The following is a 25,000-nucleotide window of genomic DNA, read 5'->3' as shown; positions in this document are numbered from 1 at the left end:
TGTGACAACTGAAATTAGAGCCAACCACAATTTTATTTTGTTAATGGTTTATAGTGCTGTGAAATAAAAATGTTCATTACAGTAAATCATATACTTTGTGTTCGTCTTCATGTCATTGTCACATAATGTGACACCGGTGTGAACAAGAACTACTGACAAGACTGTAGTAAAAAAAAAAAAAGAAGATCAAATCAGTCAAAAATATAACTTATTTATTGATTATATCAATAAATAATGCTGTTAATAATATTCTTTATTTCAAGCTCATCTTACTTTAGAAGTCCTTACTCTTTCTATTTGTTTGGTCTTGTTACAGATTTAAGTCATTTGTCTCCTCCCCATTTCCCCACACATTTCCAATTTCCCTCATGCTTTTATGATGAGATGGTCATATCTTAACTGATCTTAACTGAAAACATTGGTGAAAAATGAACACCAGCCATTTCAGCTAACTAAAGCTCTTAAAACTAAACCTGCCAGTGCCTGTAATATTTATCATCTACATATGGAATACTTCAGCTGGCAGGCTAATGCTACTTCTTTAGTTTAACATTATGGGTAAGGAGATATTAAATCACAACTACACAATGCCAAAAAAAAGTTTAAAATCTTTAATTTAGTTGAACATTGTGACAGAAATGAAATCACATCTACACGATGACAAGGATGACACAATAAAGTCCAAAGGGCCTATTTCCATTGTCATCCATGAAGACGGGAGATGTGTACTTGAAGGTGACAAGAAACATGGTGTCTAGTGCAGTGTTAGCTAACTTTTGTTATTGTTAGCTTGCCAGCCTTTTGCTGCTGTAACAGAAGTTTAAACGATGATGCTAAAGCAAAGTGGATTACTTGTTTTTACACTTAATTGGAATTATTCTACTAACAGAATGATGTATTTGAGTAAAGTATTAAAATCCAAGACTTATTTAACTTCTAACCACTCTACTCTTTGTCTCAAGAACACAATTTCAAAGAACCTGTGATTTTTCATGCATGTTTCATAATTGTAACCAACTAGCACCAGTTAATCAATGCAATATCTTACTAGTGTTCATTTAGTTAGTGTTAATGGCGGTGATAGAAAGGCAACTGTAGGTTAATTTCCCTAGGCGTCTGGTGAGAGCAGTCTCTACTGGCAGCTACAGTGATTTTCTTCACTACGATATCTTTATAATTTGCTTGCCAATGTTTCCCCCTTTCATCATAGAGCAAAATGCATCTGCAAGAAAAGGAAAGAATGATTCAACTCCTGCCAAGTTGATACAAAAAGGTCATACAAGAAAAATGCGAGAATTAAAACCCACATACCTCCCATATTTTCAATGCCATTCGCCATAGTTTCCAGCACCTGCAGAGTGGAAGCAAAATTATAAGTAAATTATGGGATGAAAACAGATGGGGAACAGACATGCATTTTGCAAACGAACAAGGACACCCACAGATCACAACCATTCTGTCCGTACCTTGATTTGACCGGACTTAACCCACTGACTGAGCTCACAGAGGGCAGCGTCTGCCTTGTTCATGTAGTTAAGCACCATAAATCGCTCCCGGCTGATGTTCTTACTTCGCAGGGTTTCCTTTATCTCCTCACTCAGGGGCGGAGGATACGGCACATCCTTGTTGTACTGGGAGATCTGCCCACACAGGATCACATGACCACCGTTGTTCATCTGGTGGTAAGGAAGCCAATGTGTCAGATATAACACACTAATTTTGCAAATATTGGCGGTACAATCAGGGAAACGGCAACAAACACCTCAGAATACACACATTTTGCTACTAAACATACAACAAATGGAAATAAAAGATCTACTACATTATGCTCTGCACAGACACAACTCAAGCAGTACCTGTGTGATTACAGTGTCACTGATGGCGCCTCCCACATTGTCAAAGTAAACATCTATCCCATCAGGGCAGCACTCCTTGAGCCTTGTATGGACGTCCTCTTGGTGGTAGTTGATGGCTGCAGAAAAGCCCAGGTCTTCCACTAAAGCTCTGCACTTGTCATTAGAACCGCAAATTCCAACCACTCTCACACAACCATCCAGCCTGCCAATCTGGAAAATAGACGGAGGTTGGAAATGATACATTTCCTTCACTTCCTTTTCTTTGTGATCTAATCTGTGTTTGGTAGCGTCTGTGGTTCGTTAGACTAGATCTGCTACCCTGTGTGTGTGTGTGCTATGTAAAAGTGATAGTTCCCACCAAACATCTTGCCTTTATCGTCCTTACATTTAATTATCTACTTTCATATTCATAAATTACAAAATAACTGTGAACTCAGTATATAAGTAAACGTGTAGAAACTCTACAAATGTACCTGTTTCCTTGCATGTTGCCAGTGTCTCAGATAGCTACAGCTGTATATAAGACATCAAAATCTTATTGGACCCAAATCTGAAATTTGCTGTATTTACCTGTCCAGCTATGGAGCCACAGGCCCCAGCTGCGCCACTCACCACCATGGTCTGATTGGCTCCTTTGGTCACATTACCCTTCTCCCTTACACCCAACAGTGCAGTGAGGCCTGTTATACCAACTGCTCCCAAAAAGTAGGACAGGTGCCCGTCAACCAACTGTGGATCAACCTGCAATAGACAGAAGGTAATATTATTCAGTCAGTATTTGCAGCAGGCTGTCTTTTCACATGCACTTTTAGTACATGCATGCATTTTAAACAGCAATATGCCACACCTTCTGTAAGACACTTCCTTTCATAACAGCATAGGTTTGCCACGGCCAGTTGAAAGAAGTGACCGCATCTCCTTCAGTGCAAGTGCTGCAGCGGCTGGACTCAACCACGCCAACACCTCCACCATCCACGCACTCAGACAGCTGCCATGGAGTCAAGTAATCAGCACCGGTGTCGTCATTCATTCTGCATCGCTGTGAAGCCAAGACAAAGATAAATGGGATTGATGGAGATGGGGAAGCTCTTCCTGCAGTTCCATGGTTGAGTCTTTGACATTTGCTGCCTAAACCTTTCTGTAGGACTAGTTGACTGTATATCACTTTGGTTGTGTAACTGCAGTGAGTCCTTGTTTTTTCACTTAACTTAACAGTAATGCATATTATGATCTGAAACATTGTTTTGTGGCTGCCAATATAGAATAGGAATATATATGTATGCATGTATTCTGATTGTATCAATACCATGTAAGGATCGACTGAGAGGTGAAGCGTACGAACGAGGACCTCCCCATCTTTCAACTCAGGTGTTAAAGTTATGTCCTCAAGGCGGAAATTTTCGGGAACTGGCGCCCCACTTCTACCTGTATATCAATGAGAAACGTTGCTTTGAGTCAACGTTAGCCACGCGGTGCAGTAACGTTGTAGCACAGGACGCTGTGCACTGAAAGGGCAATCTTCTGTTGTGGGAAAAAAAAAGAACACTAACTTTCCTACCTGGTCGTGAGTTGAGAACGACTCTCTGCACCTGCATCATTGAAAAGTAACGTTAGCCTCGATAAGTGCTACCTGAACTGATAAAGACCAGATTACAAACTTCAGGCTTTTGTGTGCGCTAAGGTCACAGTGTTGAAATGTGTTAAAAGCAACACGACAAAAATAGCTAAACACTGCATTTGCATTCCAGTACAGGCTCTTTCTGGTCTGTCTGAAGGCTAGCAGAAAGTCAACAGACCACATTCAGCGCACAGCGAGAGGATTCCCTGTTAACAACTTCCGTCTTCGTTTAAAACATGTCAGGCAGCTGGACCGATCTTTTTTAGCTGGGAGTTTGTTAGCTACTAGTGTTTGATTTCGTATGTATGTTTAAAACACACTTAATGACACAATTAGCTAAGGGCATCCCTTGTTACCCACTGTCCATAGATCTTTAAATTGTTTTTGTTTTTTTATGTTTAGCAGGCAGCCGTTTCATTTACGCATGTCTAGTAGGACATTGTTGAAATTATTTATTTGCTAACGTTAGCTAACATTAGCTGACATTTTTTGAATTATGTCAACGCTAATGTGAGGTTGTTATACGAAAGTGCGACATTACATGCCCAATGTTCCGGTGTAGTAGATGTTTACTATTTTGCCAGTGGTAGGTGGTCTTTTCCTAGGTGCAATTGTCGAGCCGTTAAGGCAGCTACGGCGAATCAGAAACGGTACGCGCCCTCAACAATCTGTTTTATTATTCCAGTTAATCAACACTGCAGATATTTAATATATACAGCTGTGAATTTAACTACATTTGCCAGTCGACGATGCCAATGCAACCGGTCCGTGTCTCATCAAAGATTACAAGCGCGGGTAGGTCCCATGCTAGCTAAAAGTGTTTGAAAGTGGAACTGGGAAGTGACGCCTTGTGGAGGAATCTGAAAAAAATAAAAGTTTATGGGCTTTAGTAAGTCGCTGCCGTTACACTAGCATATCGTCAACTTTAGCTGCAGCAGGGTACCATCAAAACGGGGAAATGATGACTCATGTGCCATGGAGGGACAGAGTTTAATGTAAGTAAGTTACTGTAAGGATATTCGCTTATGCATGCCATATGGTGCTAGGCGTTTTATTTACGTGGCAATTGATGGTTTAGTACGCTGTTATTAACCACATTAATGTGTTGTTTCTAGACAGCTAAAGTTAGCAGTAAGGAGCGGTTATGAACGTAGCTAGCCTCCACCCCCACCCCGGCACACACAAACGAAATGTCAAAATCCCAGAGGAAAGACACCCAGTGTACCGTTTAAAGAAAGTGTGTCACCTGTAGCTTGCACATGTTTGTATTAATGCCTGGTCTTCCTCTTACTGTGGTATCAGCATGGTCAGCAGAGTATACAGTGATATGCTGAGTTTGACAATCCCAGCCCTAAATAACAGAATCAGGATTGGTCAAGTATTATTTCACTGCTAGTCAATAGTAACATTTTAATACTTCAAAATTGCATCATATCTGAAATAGCTTCACCATTTTTGCCCTTGATTTTGTAAAAATGCATTTAAAAAGGAGGGATGGGAAAATACAGGATATTGGCTCCTTGTTCTGCAACTGTATTCTTTTCATTCATCCCTTAATCTGACAGTTTCTTGATTAAGAAAATGTAAGAATAAAAGGAAAAGTGCCTATCACAGTTTTCCTCAAATGGATTGTTTTGTCTTATCAACAGTCCAAAAAACCAAAGATATTCACTTTATAATGAAATAAAACAGAGGAATGTAACATGTCTTTATTTGGAGCTGCTAAATAATTTGCCATATTTGCTTGAAAGCTGACTTCTAATTTAATCAGTCTACTCATTTCAGCACTACTGGTATCAGCTTGGAAAAAAAAAAACATTGAGAAAAGGTTAACACAAATAAGCACAACACGTCATGTCAGTCTGATTAGACTTCTTGTCAACTGCATCTGTGAATGTTTTCAGGCTTTGCGCATTATTTTAAGGCCCAGAGAGCAGAGAGAGAGACTGGCAGAGAGACTACAGCCCTGCAGATTCTGGCCAGCACATGCCTGATCATATCCAACATCATTTACTAGCAGGCAGACAGTTTGACCTCCCATTATAACAGCCCCTTTTTTCACATTTCGACTTGTCATAGTGGGAAAAGCAAGTGTCACTAGTAACAGTAACGATGGCTCGGTTCTATTCAAGTGTGCCAGTAAGACTTGACAGTGAGCCAGCATGCACAACAGCTAAATGCAATTCAGCCATCATTAATTTCTATTGTTTACACCTGTGCTTTACCTTTTGTAGAATGCACTCTTGTGACATGTACAGTAGCTGCCACTTAAGTTTCTATTAATCCATAAATTGACTAATTGTTTCAGCTTTACAATAAATTATTAATAATGAATTAATCTGCAAATTCATTCAAGACTGCTTTTATGTGTTTGCTTCAGGGTCACCTTTTATCTAAGCTATCGCTTTATTTGTTTGACATTACATCACTGAGTTGGCCACAGATCGCCTTGCAACATTTGGGCATGGTTTAGGACTCGCTAGGTTTCATTTCATCCTGAAACTCATAAACACAGGCAGAAGTGTATACAGACAATACTTTTATTAGATTTTAATAGTATAACACATTGCTGTCTTCAATGGCAGCTCACAGCAAAGTCTAGCTAAACTATTCTTTTTATCTTGAAGGAGGCATTTTCATGGCAGACTGCTTTAACTTGACATAGCATGAAAAGTACATTAATGACTGCTCTGGCACCTGAATGAAATACAGATATAATTAATATTATTAACTACAGCTGTGCTTTTCCTGCCTTGAGATGTCAAAATATATGTTTTGAAACATGCCAATTTGGACGCCGTAATACTATTTGTGACTATTATAAGTGAGATGTTATGTCTTTCTCCTTGTTATTTAACAATATCCTGAATTTTAAAGCACAGAAGCCAGACATTCTCCTATTTAATGTGAGGATTTGCTGCTTATCTCTGTATTCTATCATTTTAAGTTGAATATCTTTTGAAATTTAAGAATACTGACATTTAAAGATGCCACTGTGAGCTCTGGAAAAAACAGTTCGACATTCCACAGACCAAATGATATGTCAAGAAAATAATCAGCAGATAAATCGATAATAAAAGTAATTGTTTGTTGCAGCCTCGCTTTATTCTTTGTGCTAAGTAACAATATAAAACTGGCTCCCTCCTTGCAAACACAATATCTTCCTTTTCTGTGTTTCTCTGTCTCAATATAAGGTGAATACTTGTGTGAATTTTGGCTGCTGGTAAGACTAAAAGTAAGCAGTTTACGTCAATTCAGGATCTGTTAATGTGTAATGGATATGTAGCTGCATTTCAATGCTTTTGACTTTTCTACTATTATTTGGAAAAGCTGACTTCATAATGAGAATATGCCTCATATAAACAAAAATGCATGTTTTATATTTTCCCACACTCTCTGGGACCTTTCTACAGCCAAGACACTGCTTGCTGTGTCATGGGCATTTTAATTAGATCTTCGTCAATAAAAATAAACAAAAACACGAAGTGTGGGACTTAAAAAGAAAAGTGAACGTAAAACGGGAGGGCAGCCGGGTGCGCCCTTCCCCTTCATCCCCGCGGTCCTCCCATGTGTGTTGGAATTTCCCGCATGGGCTGAGAGGGATCTTGCTTCGTAAATTACAGCGCCTTGTGCGCCGGAGGAAGGCCTTTTATGGGCATGGAAGTGGGTGTGGCCAGCGAGCTGGTGGATTGGGGAGGAGAAGGAGGAGGGGGTCACAAGACAAGCAGAGAGGCGAAGAGACTCGGATGTACGGCAAAAGGCCGCCGCATTGGCAGTGTGAGTTTTTTTGTGTGCAATCCTAGTGCAATAATGTGCAACAGACTGCGGCGGCATTGCGCTCGCGTTTCTGCAGATTAGCGCTGCGTGTCCTTACCGGGAAGGATTCTGATTACGCAGCGACGTCGACCCTATTTTCCTCTTGACTTCATAGCGGAGGGGTTGGTGTTGGTGAGAGGGGAGGAAAAAAGTACCAGCGAGGAGTGAGGTCAGCAGCATAGAATGAGTCAACCTCGGGGATGTATGCAGTCATCATCGCGGGTCTGTGTTGTGCGGGCCTACTGGCCGCGCAGAGCTGCGAGTGTGCGACCCTGCGGGCTCAGCTGCCGCTGGTAGCAGCTTTCATGACAAACAGTGAGTATCGGGACAGACAAGGGCTCGAGCCTCGGTGACTGTGGCGTTGTTGTTGTTGTTGCCGACAGTGCATGTTGTTGTGGCCGCAGCTTGCTGACAAAGTTTTGTTTACCTCGCCGAGACGAGCTTGGCGCTCACTGCTATAATTCGATCGCTCGTCTGTAGGTTTTTTTTTTGTCTCATGTCTCAATCAAAGCGGATTGACTGCACTAAGAGAGATGCATGTGACGTATTAAGCTCCCTGACAAGTTGAATTGATCCGTGGTGATTGGTTTATTAGCTGTGCCACCACACTTTGTTCATACGGGCTGCATTGTTGCCTCGGTTTGTTGCAACGGGACATGGCATTAGTGAAGTGGATAATCCGTTTCCTGCAACAAAGCGTTTCTCGTAAATAACGCTGAGCTGGCTGGCAACAGAAAGTGATGTGGAGGGACGGCAGGGGGGGCTAGAAGAGGTAGAGTCCTGTGGTGGAAGTGGCATGTTTTACTTCATATGTAGTCTTTATTTTTCGTCTCTTGCACGCTGCAGGCCTCGCGTGCCCGCTGGTGCGCGATCCGTGCCACACTGACTGATTTAAATTAGGAAACAGCGATGGATTAGGGCGGCTAATGGTGCTTGACATTTATATTAAGCCAATTTAACGTGCTACTTTGTTTACAGGCTTGTGTAAGGTTGCACTTGTGATGCGTCACGATGATCCCTCACCTCAGCAGGCGTGTTTGTTTAATGCACAGCGACTGCTCTCACAGCGTGGTCGCTCAGTTATCAACGGCTATATTTCTGCTCCAAAGCAGGTCATTCTGATTTATTTACGTGCACCTATTCAAAGACGATGTTTCATAGGATTCGACAACATGGCTATAGGCATGTGCACCATCACATGGCCTTGCTGGTGCACACACTGCTGTTTGTTAGGCCACACTGCGTGGTCATTCAGCTTCCCCAGTCAGTGGTGCCCCTGAGCCAGTGCAAGATCTGAACAGCTGCAGCCAGTCTTAAAATAGAAGCTTGTGTTTTACTAGGCCACCAGAGTAAAGGGTGATGATTGCAAGTCACTTCCTATGAAAGATGGCCTTTGCCAAGTCCATGTTGTAGAAATTCTGGTATTAATTTATGTAATCAGCCTGACAAATTGTTGTTTTGTAATGTGAGTCCTGCAGCAGGCAAGCGCTTTGATAATGGTGATCCTTGCAGCAATAAAAAGTCTTTAGATTTGTGACTGCGGCACAAAAGTGACAAGTTTATTTTTATACAGATAGAGCAAAGATTGAAATTGTAACAGAAACATTCGGGATCTGCTTGCATCTTGTAATTTGGCAAACTGCATTGTGTCAAAATCTGCTCCCAAACCTTGCTGTGAGATAATACTTTTGATAATCATCACAGGTTTCCATGGCAATTATCAGGATCCCCTACAAGCTATCAAAGCCCTGCAAGGCCATTTTGACTTTTTCCCTGCTCTCTTTTCCCTCGCGTACGTGGTGTCATCATGACTCATTCCTGCTCACTTTCAGTTGTCCTTCCTTTTTTGAGTCTGCAGCCATGGTTCAAAGGGCATGGGTTCCCTTTTTTGTTTGCTTCTGACGAGTTGCACAGTAAAAAAATAGAGTGGTATCTTTCTGTCACGTTCAGCATGCTCTCTCTTCTGGTAGTTTGGCAGGAAGGCAAGCTTACTTTGTGTTGCGGGTCAGTCGAGCCATGAGGGCTTTGTGTTGGAAGTTGTAAGTGAGCTGTGGTCTTTTTTTTTTCAGTAGTGATCTTTTTTTTTTTTTTTTTAATTGCCTTCATGTCCTCTGGTGCAGTAATATTCTTTAATGACATTTCCTGGAGCTATTGATTTAGCTATCTCTTAACAGCTGAAGTTCCAGTAGTATATGCAGGTCAGGTATACGTGTTTGCATGCAGAACCTTATCCCTTTGTCACGTGAGCTTAGCGAATAATGACACAGTTTAGACCTACCCCTCCTCTCCCCATTCCATCATCCGATCTATTGTTGAAAAAGCAAACGGCATGCTTTTACATGGCTAAGGTGGGATAATAATGAGACCCCCCCCCCCCCCCCCCCCGTTTGGACCCCCTTAGTCTGATTGCTCAATGCTTGACCCCTCTCTCATTTTATCTATACAGGGTGTTCCCATGAATGAGAAAAACAAAGACTTCTTCAGATCTGCTCACCCCAGGCCGGCGACCTCTAAGTTGGTCACAAAGAACTTCAGAGAAGAGAAGATTATCTTGCTACTGCGCACATTGATGTCTATGTAGTTTTACAGCTTAATTTTACTGCAGGTACCCTTTAATTCTGCAGGTACCCTTTAATTTTGCTATATTCAAGTGGAACCCAGTGGTGCATTAATAGCTGGTTTCGTTGAAAATATTCTCCTGGCTCGGCTTATTCATGCCCGTCATGAGTGTACCAGCTCAACAGAAACCCAGCACCAAAAGAACAGGCAAACGCATCACATTTTTCAGCGAACAAGGCGTAGCAATGAAGGAGACTCCTCAGCACCCTGAGGGGTCCTACTATGTCCCAGGCGGCACTGCCACAGATCCCGGCCAGAGTGAGGCTGCAAGTACTGTGACCTCCAATCCACAGGGCACTCACATGTATCTCAACTCTGTCATCTTCAGCCCAGACAAGGGTGACCAGAGCAGGGGTCATTATCAGCAGACTGTGCCTATGAAGTGGGCCCACCAGGAGCCCAGTCAGCAGCAGCCATCTCTGTCCCAGCAGCAGAGAGCTGCCTCCTGGAATACCATGACGAACTGGGGACAAAACATTAATTACATTGGAGGAGTTAACGTAACAGACTCAAGGACCCAGAATGCATTTGTGAAGTCGATTCATGAGACTTCTGGCTTGCAGCCACATCAACAACCCCCTAACAGAGCTGCAGACAAGCAGCCTCTAGGGCCTAACTCTGCAGTTGAAGCATACAGGGATGCAGTTCATGCTCGGGGAATGGATTGGGAGCAGCAGCAGCCGTCACAGGCCTTTCAGGAGACCCTAAAACCCGGGGCGCTGAACACCCAGCAGCACAGCACATCACTCCCAGGAGGAAGCTCAGTCTTGCAGCCCTTCCAGCTGGCCTTTGGTCAGCCCAAGCAGCACCTGCCAGCCTACTACCAAACCTTTCAAGGCAACAGGACAACCCTACCGAACCCACCTATGTACTCAACTCAAGCCCCAAAACCCCCACAACAGTACACAATACAACGTCAGCAACAGCAACATATACTCCAGCAGCAAATTCAGCAGCAGCACCATCAACAAATGCAGCAACAACAAATCATTCAGCATCAACATGTACAGCTACAGCAGCAGCAACAAATACAGCATGAGCAGCAGCAACAAAAGCTGCAGCAGCAGCAGCAGCAGCTCCAAATTCAGCAGCAAATGCAACATCAGCAGTTGCAACAACAAAACCCTCATGTGCTTGACTATTACCCCGCTGCACAAAATGCACACCCTCATCCACATCCACAGCCTGTGGTGGTACACTCCCAGGAGTCCTCTGCTACAGCTCCCCCAAAGATCCAGGAACCAATTATCCAGGACATCACCCCAGAACCCCAGCAGCCTTCAGAGCCACTGCAGCCCCCTCTCCAGTCTGAGCCCCTGTCCCAGTCCCATACCCAGACACAACTCCACTCCCAAACGCAGCTTCGCAGATCACGACGACTCTCCAAGGAAGGCGGTGCGCCGTCCGACAACCCTTTTCTCTCCGTCGCTTCAGATCAGGCTGCTCCGGGACCACAGGGCTCCCAGAACGGGGCTCGTGAAATCCAGGCAGCGCCGACTGGCGTCATCCAGAGCACGCGCCGGAAACGCAGGGTGTCCCAGGAGGTCAACTTGGAGACCCTTGCTCAGAAGGCCTCGGAAATGGAGTCTCTACCATCACATGTTGTAAAGGTAAGTGCTCAGTTTAAATTTTGACATTGTCAAATTGTTTCGACCATTCTTCTTTCTTGGTTTCTTTTGAATTTTTTCACTCCCATGCCTTTCCCTTTCTGGTCTTTCTGTTTTCCATGTCCTTTTGCTCACTCATCTGTTTCTCAGCTGTTTCCCCTCAAGCAAAAGAACCGCAGAAATAAGCTTTAACAGAAGGGGACTGGATGTTCTGAATCCTGATGATTGCATTGCAATGTATATCTGAATTTGTCACTGGAAGCTTTAATTGTGAATATTTCGGCGAAAGCAAAAAATCTATTTTTCTAGCGTTATCCCAGGGTTTAATTGCAGTGGGAATTTAGCTCCCCGAACAAGAGCGGGAACTGGAACAAACGGCCTAAAGCAACTGCCAGGAAAACTGTGCCAAAACTTGTCTTGTTTGTGATTAACGTGTTGCTGGAAGTGATGCTGAATGTAATTGACGCCCAGCAAAGTATACAGCACAGAACTGAGCTGCTCAGCTAAAACAAGACTTTGCTATGTGAAAATTATAACAAGGTAAATACAGTATCAGAAACGGCTTCATATATGACTTTGCAGCTCTCAGATGTCGGTGAACAAACCTGGAAAATTACCCTGACTGTAACATGTGAAGTCATACACTTGTCTATCTCTGTTTATGTGCTGAATGTCTTGGTTGTGCAACAAGTTCTGTTGCCAAACAGCACTGAGCCAGTATGTCTGTAGTTCAGCATGACTGTGCCCTGGATTCGCCTCACGGGTAGCTTATCATACAGTGTTTTTGGTTACATGCCTGCACACCTCCCCCCCAATCCCATCAAAGGAGAGAAACTCCAGCCTGGCCTCGCCTGCCCTCCCCCTCTCCACCGATACAGGGAGAGGTGCAGAGTTGCCCTGCCTGCAGTGCTCAGCAGAATATATCTCTCCACCGCTCTGGTGTAGGGGCTGGAGTTTTCCACCAGCAATAATGAGCACGGATCCTGCGTAGCCACACTGCTGCATGCCTCTCTGCTCATGAAGATGCAGCGTGCAGTGACAGAATGCATCTGTCTTCAACTGGCCTGTGATGTGGTGTTTTAGATGGCTTTGAAGTTTCTCCAGAGTCGATCGTTGCTCTAAAGCACACAGGCCCACATTCATTATGGTTTCTAAAAGGAAAAAAAATGTGAAGAATGCTTTTGGGGACAGTTCGTTTTGACGTGTATGTAAGGTCTGTCACTTAAGTGCTGCACCTAACAGTACTGTATCAAGGTGCACATGGACAAAATGCTTTCACTGAAATATCTGAGACAGGGTCAGATTTTACATTCTATCCTCTGGATTTTTTTGGGGGGGGGGTTTAATGCTTATTTTTCACAGCAGTTCCTTGATTGTGTTGGGATTCTGTCACTTAGGAATACACCTCAGGCTTGTTTAATGCTACATCGACTTATCTGTGAACACTCCATCTGAGTATTGGCAGTATTTTCTCTTTTTATTGAATTTGGTTTTTGTGTCAATTTGACAATTTGCCCAGTTGAATTAACAGCCACCCATGTCAATTTTAGTTGTGCTATCGTGTGGAAAGCTGCACAGCTAAGCTACAGTTACTGAAGTTGTTGGGGGTGTAGGGGTGATTGCGTAGTGCACTGTATCAGCTAAGCAAGTTGATTTTACTACTTCAATTTCACATGTTGCAACAGGGGCCTCTTTAGCAAGCAACAACAGGACAAAGTTGTCTTTGATTTTTGCTTCAAAACAGTCTTCTAACTAATTGTAGCCCAGTTTGAGGAGTTAAAACATCGACATTACATCCTTGAGGCGTGTAAAGCATGTAATGTCGATGTTTTGGATAGGGCTGCAACTAACCATTATTTTGTATTATTGATCATTCAGACTATTATTTTCTGGATGAATCGTTTGGCCTATTATGATTTCCTTAAGGCTAAGTTAACATTCGCATAGCTTGTTTAGGTATCCCGTTTTCAATCATAGAAAACAGCGAATATTTTTTTGCTTAAAAATAGACTTAATCATGACTCGATCAAATTTGCTGCCGATACACAGCTCTAGTTTACTGTCTACAATTTTGCACTGTGCAAGCAATGTGTTTGGGTATGCTCTTGATGTCTTGTAATAAGGAGAAATCAGTTTATAAGTAGCATTGTAATACCTCAATCAACTGTCTTTATTAGGAGCCCCACAGGCCGTGGAGTCCAACTGACTCGGAGGGAATGAACACCAAGCGGCATCGAGACGACAGCCTCCTTCCACTTGTCATCCCTGTCTCTGTTCCAGTGCGAAGGCAGGAAGCTTCCTCTCCTGACAGAGATGAAGGAGCCCTGGCCTCCAACTGGCCCTCCAGGCCTTCGAACCCCCAGGACCTTTGCCACGCCGACCACAAGCCCTCTGTCATCGTCACCAGGAGACGCTCACTCAGGAACTCCTTGTCGGAGAGCTCAGAGCAGGTGGGTACATATTCATTCCTTGCTGCTTTGTGTATTTTTTTTTGCACTTGGTTTAATGCCATTTTTTATTTTTATACTTAAACATACATTATTTGTTCAACTGTCAGAATTAATTTTACAGAGAATAGGGAGGTAGTCGGGTGGTGTTCCACTGTTATCATCGGTCTGTTTTCAGTTAAACACCAGCTATTAAATCCTTGCATTTGTGCCATATCGCCCTGTTAAAACACACTCCCTTCCCCCCACCATGCTCCATGTCTCCCCTGCCCCCATTTCAGTCATCCACACTTTGCTTCCTTTCCCTGTTACATATGAGGGGAATTGGTAAACTGGTTGTCCTGTCCCAGATCAAGCAGATTATCTTTAGGGTTTAGCTCTGCCACACTGTACATTATGTACCATACAGTTATGGGATGCCTTGTTCTTTCTCTGTATAAATACACACAAAAAAACTGTTGTTGAGTGTATGTTATGTTCAAATTTAACACACTAGACTAATTTAACACAGACTCCTCTGATAAATCTACCTCTTAAAATGTTTTCTCCCTCACCAGAATGGAGGTACTGAAGGAGAAAAAGACGATGACAATAAAAAGTCCAAACGGCGTCCCCGGCCCGAGCCTCTTTTCATCCCACCCCCTAAACCTGGTTTATTCATCGCCCCTCCTGTCTACTCCAGCATCACGCCCTACCAGAGCCACCTACGTTCCCCCGTTCGCCTCGCTGACAACCCCCTCACGATGCCTCCCTACACACCTCCGCCAATCCTCAGCCCTGTTCGCGAAGGCTCTGGCCTCTACTTCTCCACTTTCCTTTCCTCTGCTGCAGCTAACACCCAGGGTCTGCCACCTCCCGCAACACCCAAGTCGGCAACACGCAGCCTGTTGCGCTCCAGTAAGTAATAAAAAAGATAAGAACATTTCAGAAAGATAAGACTCCCCTGATTTATCCAGAGCACATCTAAACTGTAGGAACAGGAAGCTCTGGGCATTTGTGATAAGCATCTGGCTTATAATCTATTATCAGACTTTATTTATCCTATGATTCATACCTAATGAATGTTAGAAGTAAGCCTGCCTGAATGGCCCTCTGTTCTTGTTTTTAACAAGTTTAAGTGAATCTAGATACAACTCTTGTGATCACGACAGAAACCTTTTTGATAGTATCACTGAGTGGATTTTGATTTGCTGCTCTCCTTTAGACAGCTGCGACATCACACCACCAGTTCTGTCTGCTATGAGCGAGGCCACTCCTGTCAGCATAGAGCCGTGAGTATTTCCCCCTCCTGTACATCGCCTCCAAAACATCTTCTTTCATTGTGGAAAGGGCAGGTTGGGGTTTGTGGGTCAATTTCAAAGAAAGGATTTTGGGAACTCAGCGTGAATTATCATAGCTGGAGTTGGTAGTTCTGTAACGAATTATTAAGGCCATAGCACTGGCCTGAATCATGAAATGTCTTGAAAGGGAACACAGACTTCTTGAAATTCTAAACCCATCTTTTTTTAAAGCGGCACATCCTCTCCGCCACTGTTACCACTGGAATCTTCTGCCCTGTCATCCACTGCTAGCATACGTTCCAGCATTTGCCTTCTGATCTAACTATGCAGTCTAATGTATCTCTCAATAAAAGAGCATCACGTCATAACAACTCCATTTTAACTGAAACTAACAGCAGTAAGGACATCAGAAGCCTGTGTTCTTTAACGTACATGCACAGAGAATGTAGTTTAGGTTATTCAAGTAACCTTCAGTGTGATATGCAAGTGTAACATAACATGGCTGGAAATTGTTTAGAATGGGCAGATAATTGGAGTTTAACAATATAGCGTTTGTGGCTTTTGTTGATATTAATGTTGTAATCCTTAAGATTTCGGTCTGGGTTGATTTTGTGGGGGGGCACCCATGGTTACCGTGGTAACAGCAACTGCAGTTAATACTACAGCAAACACTCGTTGAGCATCTACTTCTGTCAGAAATACAGAAGAGCAACAGGTGCAAACAAGCAGACATCACATTGTGTTAGTAAAGAAGTCAGTCAATAAAAAAACTGCAACCTGAAACCTGATGCTAATGTTTGATAACCAGTTGTGGTTACTGCTAACCTTGGTGACAGATATATAGCATTTTCCTGTGGCGCCATCACAATAAAAGCCTGTGTTTCACAAGTTGAATACTTTAAATGTGGCAGCAGCAGTAGGATGTTCCATTTGCATTAACAGTAAGGTAATTCAGCTCTGTGTAAAAACAGTAAGCAGTGAGGCTTATATCAATGAGATAAAATTACGCTGGATTATATGCTGCATTGTCTCCTGTCAATCCAACATACTTAGTTAGGGAGGCAATCTGAATCCAGCGCAGGAATGGCGAACTCCACCGCTAACAATAAAAAGTACTATACAGAGAGATAATTACTGAATGTAAACACGAAGAATGGCTATTGCGGAAATATACTGACTAAAAATGGGGTTTGATTTCATGACATAATTTTATTATAACTTCCATAAACATGTTAGGGTTCTCCAGTCAGTGACATTGACCAGTGCCATTGGCATTGACCTAGAGTTGGTCCCTGGGCACTGCACAGTGGCTGCCCACTGTACAGCTGAGGGATGGGTTAAATGCAGAGAAGGAACTTCACTACATGTATTTGTATGCGATAATAAAATACTTTTAACTTCTTCTTAGGTAAACAGTATGTCAACAGTGCACGTTAACAACCTGAACCAAATAAGACCTTCAGCAGAATATGGCCAACAGCCATGTTACTCCATAAACGTAAACACAGCAATTGATAGCTTGGATGTTTAAGAAAATTAGAGCAACAGAGAAAGGGAACCTGTAAGGACACAAGACTTAAGTTTAACCCTTAAACTATTAGTCTAGGATTGTTTTATGTAGTTGCACCAACAGTGAGTTGCAGTTTATAGGGGTGCATTGTGCAAGCTGTTCAGCAGTCAGGGACAAGTCAGTGACATTTCCCATTAATCATGAGATTTGAGCTTGGTGTACTCCCAAACAAACCAGAGCCATCACAGTTGAACTTTCAGCAGCCCACCTTCCCAGGGGGAGGCTGCCAGAATACACACACACACTCAGCTGGAAATACTGCAGGCCCACTGGAAAGGCAGGGGAGGGAGAGTGCATGCTTCAACAGGATTGTCTGTGAATGTACCACAGCACAATATACAACTATAGCACTGAGGTATCTGGTCTCAGTTGACATGTCAGACTACATAGATGAATGCATTTGTTGGATTATGAGCCTTTATTCCTACTTGAACATGACCTTTGTCCCACAGCAGAATGAGGATCCATTTACTTTCGGTTCAGTGATTTTACGAAGTGCACTCTGTTTTAACATACAAATTTTTGAAAGGAATTTGCATTTTATTCATTATGCTGAAAGCACAAGAGAGCTGTGTAACAAGCTTGAATTCAAAACAGTGCAAGGACTGCGGCGCTCTCAGCCTGAGTGCCTCAACAATCTTCCTGTGACTATTTATAGATCATGGCCAAAAGAAAAGCCAAGAAATCAAAATATGATCTCAGAGATAAAACAAGAGCTTTACTCTTAAGATATCTGATATTGATACACTATGCCTTGACTGAAATATTTAAGAGTAAATAGATACCACTTGACAGCAAAGGCTGTTGATGAATTTTGAATAGATCAAATTCAAAACGTTTGTCACTCACACGGCTGTCCTGTTCCCAGACGGATAAACATTGGGTCACGGTACCAGGCGGAGGTGCCAGAGCTGAGGCAGCGGTCAGCTGTGGAGCTCGATCATCATCGAGCGGAGATGGTCTGGGCTCCACTTGGTGAACTGGAGGAAAAACCTGACTTTCAGGAGAAAGGTAAGAAAAGTACCAAATACAGTATTTCATATTTTACATCACCTGAAACTGAAAGCATAAATACTGGCAGACTGATTGTAAGAGCAGGATTTGTTGACTTTCATAGGAGGTGGTGAACAAGTAGATTCCAATTATTTACTCTTAAGCTTCATTTTTGAATGATGTTTTCATATATAAATGCTCCGTATTTGTATAGCACCTTTCACACTACATCACATTCATTCATACACTGAGCCTAAGTGCTCAAACAGAAACTAACATTCATACACATTCATACTGGTGGAACAGCCACCAGGGGCAATTCGGGGTTCAGTATCTTGCCCAAGGACACTTCGACATGTAGCTGGAGGAGCCGGGTATGGAACCGCCGACCTTCCGATAAATGGGCAACCCGCTCTACCTTCTTTTTTCTTAAAACTTCAGGCGGAAGTCTGTCATTACCCTGTCACTCTGTTATGTCCTTGTTTCTGAAATACAGAAGTAACTTTCTGTTATTTCCACTTTGAATAGAGTGTGTTCAATAATTCACCATGAAGCTTTTGCAATTTAGGATGTCTCAAGCAGCAAATTATTTCTTAATTTCGCCTATATTACATTTAGGTACTTGCATTTTCAGTGAGAAGATTCAGTCAGCAGTTTTAACTTTCCAGATACCACTGTATATGACGCAATATAGACTGTTTGTTTTGGCTGCTGATCCTGCATAATTAAAAATAAACAACATAATAAAACTATGCACATGATCCTGTTAAATGTTTTTAAAAAATTATCCTCTAATTACAGGTTTTTGACGTTCATTCTTACAAGCTTAAGAAAATATTGTCACCAGTGTATGCAAAATAACAATTAAAAAAGAATAGTTTTTTTCTCTGCTGCTCACAGTCACACTCTTTGTTTCAGTGGAAGACCTCATGCACCTGGCCTGCTCCAGTGTTTTCTGTGGAGGAGGCACAAACCAGGAGTTAGCCCACCATTGTCTGTATGAGTGCAAAGGGGACATAATGGTGAGCACAACAGAACAATCCACATTGACTGACAAGGCAGAGATTTCCACACTTTAATAGAAAGATGAGCTGAGTTGTGCACTGTGTGGACTCGAGTCAGGTTCTCTTCCCTTAAAGATTGCCTTGACACATAGAAAGTGCAAAACCTGTATTCATATTAAACAGGTGGTATTATGGTTTTTGGATTTTTCCCTCTCCTTTATTGAGTAATATATATTTTAGACTCTATATATATATATTTTTTTTTTTTGTTGGTTTGCAAAGTGAAAAAGCCCAAAGTCCACCCCAAAGGGAGTTTCCATCTCCCACAGAAAACACTGCTCTGAACTGCCTGAAAACAGCTTGTTTGTAGTCCAGCCTTTACTTCCCTTTCTTGTGATGTCACAATGAAAATACGTGTCGTCATGCTCGCTGAGCGATTAGTCCGACACGCCCTCACAACGCCGGTGGAAAAACAGTGAGCTGCAGCACACCTCTCCTCTCCCTTCCAAACACTAGCTACCCTTCAAGCAGTCAGTGGACATGAAGTTGTTACTGTGATGTAGAGACAGAGCTCAGTTATAACTTTATGGATGAAAGATACTTTTGTTACAGATTAATAAATCACCACTCTGAAACTCTTGCTCTAGTCCATATTGCCAAGCTGGTCGGCAACATGTAGCCTACAGCTGAATCAAAGCTGTTTACGTCTTTTCGCTGACCCGCCTTTCTCTGCTTCTGATTGGCTAGTAGTCCTTAACTAGGAACTGTGCATGTGCAACTCCCAATAAAGATCATATAGAGACAAGATGTATCACTCCATAGCTAAAACGAAGCCTTCAACACAGGGTGAACAGAGGAGCTGCAGCAATGTGCAGTATGAGAAAGAGAAAAAATATATATATAAATATGGTGGTTTTTGAAAATTAAACCATGTAAACCTGTTCTGGTACAACCTCTAAATAGGCTTTTGAACCTGAAAATGAGCACAATACCACCTCTTTAAAATTTGAGGCCATCTTTTTTTTTTTTTTTAATAATTGAACAAACAAAAATGGATCATGGTATTTTTTTGCAGTAGTGGGTTTAAGTTGTAAATCATTTTGAAATTGAATAATTTATTATTCCTTTAAAAGCATTAGCATTCCTGTGAGTGAAAGAAAATGTAAAGCTTTATGCACAGGCCACACATAATTATATGAATTATTTCCATGGTAGCATTAATAGAATTTATGACTAGTCTTTGATGCTGCACAGAAGCAGATTACAGCAATTAATCAGATTGTTTATATGAAGTTAAGTAACTGGGTTAAATTATTTAGTAGTAGTAGTAGTATGGGCTTTTGTACTAATTGTGATATAAACCAAAAGCCCGTTTTTCTTTATTGGGGTAATAAAAAATGCATTTCTTGTGAAACGTAATTTATAGGTCTTATCAACCCTTAAACTTGTTCTAACAGTTTTTATATAAGTGCAAATGCATGACAAAGACTTTGGATAGTGGTGTTGTGTCAGTAGTGAGGTGGGATTAAGAAAACACCATTATTCAAAATGGTGCGTCTTTGTATCCAAAATAATTAAATCCAAAGTCCAACCAGGACAAACGCATGTCACAATGTAGCTTGATATCTCACTAATACACTGAAAATATGCCAGGTTTAGTTCAAAACACATTGCAGGTAGGAGAGTAAAAATGTGATTACTGACCAGCTGCATGTTAATGCAGTAATCAGGTTTGTTGCAGTGCACATATATGCGTTCTCCATTTCCTGTGTTAACCTGATATCTTCCACTAACCTGGTTTCTTTTGTGCATGTAAATGTAGTGATTGAGAGCTCAGATGAAGGCATTCAGTGATTATTGAAAGGAAGTGACTGATCTGTAGACTTTCAGTATTCTATGCACTGAAACTCTGTGGTGGCCTGAGATGACAGAGATAGTAAAACCGTTTGGTTTTTTAGCCAGGGTTTGAGTGATGCCACTGTGAAGAGCAGAAGAGCTACACATGCTATCAGAGAGGTGTGATTCATAGGGTTAACTATAGGGCTGAAACAACATGTCGATTTGATGGAAAATTAAACAGCAGCTTAATTGATTTAAAATTTCTGTTTTATTTATGTGTTGCAGCCAAGTTTGATCTTGTTTTGTCCTGAGATCATTGCAAATACAGAAAGCAAAAGGTCAGGGCTTCACTCAGTATTATGGAGGAAAAATATTTATACAGAATGCATGTTGTAATTATATTTGGTTTTCATATACATGGTCAGGTTTACACATATCTCCTTGTAGCAACTTGAACAACCAGACAAAACCTCAAAGGGCATAAATATGCCCAAGGAAGTTCAGTAAAAAGTCAGCGTTTAGGAGCTTGCAAGTGTCTCAGAGAAATCTGACTAGTCAGATGGACGCTCCATACTATCCTGCAGCAATGATACATCCTGTCTCACACCTACTGCATCACTGTTGGACCACTAATTACATGAGAGCTTATCATCGGGGCTAGTTCAGCTTGCAGTGCAGATATCCAAGGATGTAAACTCATCGAGCACAGCTAGAGCTCATCCTTGACCACTACCTAAAATTGCTATTTTAAAGCACTTTGCCACGTTCAAATAAAACATACCGTGGCATAATAAATCTGTCATACCACTGATTAAAATTTTATCAAAAAAAGGAGCAGCGTGCTCCGTGCTGGGTGCGGTAATGAGGCCAAACAACGGTTACTGCTGAACGTTATGAGGCGGCATCTAAAGTGGCTCTTTCCTTGTCACATCACCCCCCCTTGAAATACCAACTGTAGAGGATACGGTCATTTACGATCATTACTAGTATTTAAGAGAATTAAACAGAAAGGAGCAGAGGGAAGGTCCCCCTCAGTTAGGCCTTATGTCCCTCAAAATAAATAAGCCCTCGGGCCAACAGTGGCCTTTATGCCTTTATTTTGCATTTTTCTCCTCTGCTTCGTTCCCGTCAAACGGTTTTGTAGACACCAGTGTTCAGAGACTTAAACAGCTATCCTTAATCACTACCTCCATTATTGAAGATGTTAAAGAAGGAGTTATCTGGCAGACTGATGCAGAGTCATTGCCTTGTGGTAGTACTGGTGGAGCTTTCAGGCCCCAGCACTGGTTTAACGTTGTCAAGGAAACTACGAGGAGGGCGGAGGGATGGGTTGGGGGGTGTCAAAGCGCCCACTCTTTGCAGCAGCAGTCCGGCTCAAACTGCCGTCCTTCAACATTCATGCACAAGTCTGATGTTTTTTCCTCAAAGTGCACAAAGTTTATTCTTATTTTGACAATGGCAGAGAGAGTATAATCATGATATAATGTACGCTGGTACCTGATACATGCAGGAAAAAACGATGGTTATCTCTCTGCCTGGATACCTGTAAGCAGCGTTGTTTGTCTCTGTGTGTTTACAGGGTTTATATAGCACAAATGGAGTACCTAATGGAGTGATTTCTTTCTTCTGCCAAGAAAGCTGACTCTGTATAAAGAATAAGAAATCTGTGCAGCTAATTTTGCCATGTTTGTCACTTACAGTGTTACAATGTTTGTTTCTCAGGCTGCTCTGTCCCTCCTAATGCTGAGGAATCCAATTTTCCCAAAGTCTCATCATCTGGCGAACTACCACTACTCTGGTAAGTCATACAGAAATGTATTTGTATCTAGCATTTGTTCGTATTTCAATAGGATTTTAAAGTGGAAAACCTTAAGATTTCAATTTTGCGAGATCGACTCACTGCAATGTGTTGTAATACTAAAGACCCAGAATTCTGGGGGCAACAAAAACAATTGTTGTTTTACTAAAGAAGACAAAAATTGGCCTTTTCCCGTCATTCTGTGAGCAACCGTGATCTGATTTTATGCTGCTCGTGGCACGAGTCTATGAACAGGGCATAGTGAAAGGAGTTGGTTACCTTGCTGAGAAGTTGGAAGTGTGCAGCCTGTCCCCTGCAGCTCTTGGTCTAACAACCCACTGTGGCTGCTCCTGACTGGCCCGTTACTCCCTGCAATATTTCAAACTGATCCACTGTCAGCAAATACAGAAAATGGCCGTTCCTTATGAACAATAGCAGCCAGTGCTAAGCTCACTGACACGTTGCATTTCTTGCGATTACTTCATAATAAAGACAACTCGTGTTTCGCCAGATAACTGCTTTAAATGTGAAGCTGCAGGAGATATTTAATTTCTATTAGCAGTAGCTTAAAAACATTTCTGGGTATGTTGCTAGCCACACCCAATTCAAATATATAATATTGCAATACTTTCATCAGTGGGCCATAGGCTTATTCAACATTGTGGTAGTTGTGATAGTGACTTAACAGAGATTTATTTAAATAAAAATCTTCGAGTTTGCTGCTCTTACTCTGTTTTTACCTACTATAATACACAGATGTTATTTACTTATGGCTGAAACAAATGGTTGATTCGTTGATCAACAGAAAGTCACCTATTTTGATAATCAAAAAAGTGTTTCCACTTCTCAGTTGGGAGGATTCGGTGTTTCTTGGGGGATTTATACCGCTGAGCAAAACAAGCTATTTGAACATCTTTTAGGTTTCAGGAAATGGTCAAAACCTAACAGTTATTTTTCATCATTTCCTGATATTTTCTGGGTTAATTGATTAACAGAGAAAATAGAAGGCAAGTCAAGAACATTATCATTAATTGCAGCCCTAGATTTACTGCACCAACAAGGTTCTGTCTAAGAAAGTTGACTAAATTGATTCTGAAAGAATTGTCTGGTGTCCATTATTGCCTTATCTGATAAACCCTACACAGCTGGTATTCAGACACTCAAAACAAATGCTCATAATTAGTTGAAAATCCAGATTTCAGCCGAGATGAATTCTGAATAAGTGTATGTTTGTGCATTTTCCTCCACTACTTCTTTTTTTTCAATCCAACAGCCCTTTCCTCACAGCAATGGCAGCTGCAGTAGTGAGAGTGTCAGGGTTGTGTCGGAGGGGGTAGTGGGTGACTGGAGGATTGACAGGGTCAACGCGATGAGGGAAGAAGGGGAGTAGGGGAGTAAGGAGGGGCTTTACAGCATGTGGTTAATCCCAAGCAGAAGACAGGAGAGCCATTGTTTATCGAGTGATTTGAGTGTGTGTTTGTGTGTGTGGGGTTTAAGGGTGGGGGTGTGGGATTGAACTTGTCTGGGTCTCCACACATTCAGAGTATAGTCTGGAAGCAGATTCTTGTTGAGTGTGTAAAGTCTTTTAAACTGGCCATTAAAATGCTGGATCTCTTTAAATGCCTCTTTCTCTCTTTCTACCTATCCTCCTTCCCCCCCCACCTCCTCAGGATCAGACAGCTGGACTGCAGCTGAGAGACGCCAGTTCAACAAAGGCATCACTACATACAAGAAGGATTTCTTCATGGTGCAGAAACAGGTATGTTGTGGTTTCAAACATAAAAGCAGGAAAATAAAAACTCTTAATCCTACTCTAGGCCACATAGTAGTGTGCGGTAGTGTGGGAGAGCTGATTCTATCTCCTCCACTAACAGTTTAAAGCCCCCCCCCCCCCCCCCCCCCAAAAAAAACCAGTGAGCACACAATATTTTTCCTGACTGTGGGTGGGGAAAGGGAAGCACTCCAGTCAGTCTGGAACAATGTTTCCTTCTTGTTTAATTATTTGCAGTGTCACGGACAATTATTGCTTTCCCACAAGACTGCAAAACTATTTAATTTTCTTGTCTTAACCACTTCACTGATCAAGGGTGAGGCCAAATTTGATCAGTTTCAAACTTTTACAGTGTTCATTGGCCAAAACACCAGATTAAAGGCTTTTAAAATTGTATTTCTGAATGTGCTTTAGGCCTTTGTTGTTGTTGTCATTGTTGTAGCGAATAACTGCAATGAAGCTTCTCAAAACAAATCTAATTTCATTTTATTATCTAAAGGACATTTATTCATTAGGTTTACAAAATTATACAGAAAACAATACTAAAAAGGATTAAAAACAGACCTTTGCCATCACTTGTAAAATTCCCTCTCCACAATGTTTGCTTTTCAACAGCACAGGACTGTTGTATCTACTGAACAGTTTCAAAATTACCTGAAATATGACCTTATGTACTGAATACTTTGCAGTGACATTTATAATAACTAAGTGGGGAGACTGTTATCTAGGTGTTTTTGCAGAAAAAATTTCAGGGCATATGTGATGTTAAAATCCCCAGGTCC

At 41.9% G+C, this 25,000-nt stretch overlaps 2 protein-coding genes across 6 annotated transcripts; one reads left to right on the top strand and one right to left on the bottom strand.

Annotated features, from left to right (window-relative positions):
* Nucleotides 1–191: 191 nt before the first annotated feature.
* ptgr2 (prostaglandin reductase 2) lies at nt 192–4,080 on the bottom strand. Its single transcript, XM_038698408.1, has 8 exons — nt 3,415–4,080; nt 3,163–3,281; nt 2,704–2,895; nt 2,427–2,597; nt 1,857–2,066; nt 1,467–1,676; nt 1,312–1,351; nt 192–1,222 (listed from the first exon to the last, which is right to left on the bottom strand). The coding sequence occupies exons 1-8, from the start codon at nt 3,452–3,454 to the stop codon at nt 1,161–1,163; spliced, it is 1,044 nt and encodes a 347-aa protein (XP_038554336.1). The 5' UTR covers nt 3,455–4,080; the 3' UTR covers nt 192–1,160.
* Nucleotides 4,081–4,246: 166 nt separating this feature from the next.
* LOC119887773 (mitotic deacetylase-associated SANT domain protein-like) lies at nt 4,247–24,206 on the top strand (the record flags this gene model as incomplete). Of its 5 annotated transcripts, none has more annotated exon segments than XM_038698406.1 (9): nt 4,247–4,269; nt 9,737–11,519; nt 13,694–13,966; nt 14,521–14,860; nt 15,168–15,234; nt 17,682–17,824; nt 18,725–18,828; nt 22,372–22,447; nt 24,118–24,206. In XM_038698406.1, coding segments are annotated over 8 exon segments (2,607 nt in total), but the record flags the coding sequence as incomplete, so codon positions are not given.
* Between the last annotated feature and the right edge of the window lie 794 nt (nt 24,207–25,000).

Source organism: Micropterus salmoides, unplaced genomic scaffold (assembly GCF_014851395.1).
Source record: "Micropterus salmoides isolate LMB-PRFRI ecotype aquatic unplaced genomic scaffold, ASM1485139v1 Ms_hic_scaffold_4322, whole genome shotgun sequence".
Classification (NCBI taxonomy): Eukaryota; Metazoa; Chordata; class Actinopteri; order Centrarchiformes; family Centrarchidae; genus Micropterus; species Micropterus salmoides.
Note: the sequence above shows the minus strand (reverse complement) of the source record. Positions and strands in the feature narration are given on the sequence as shown.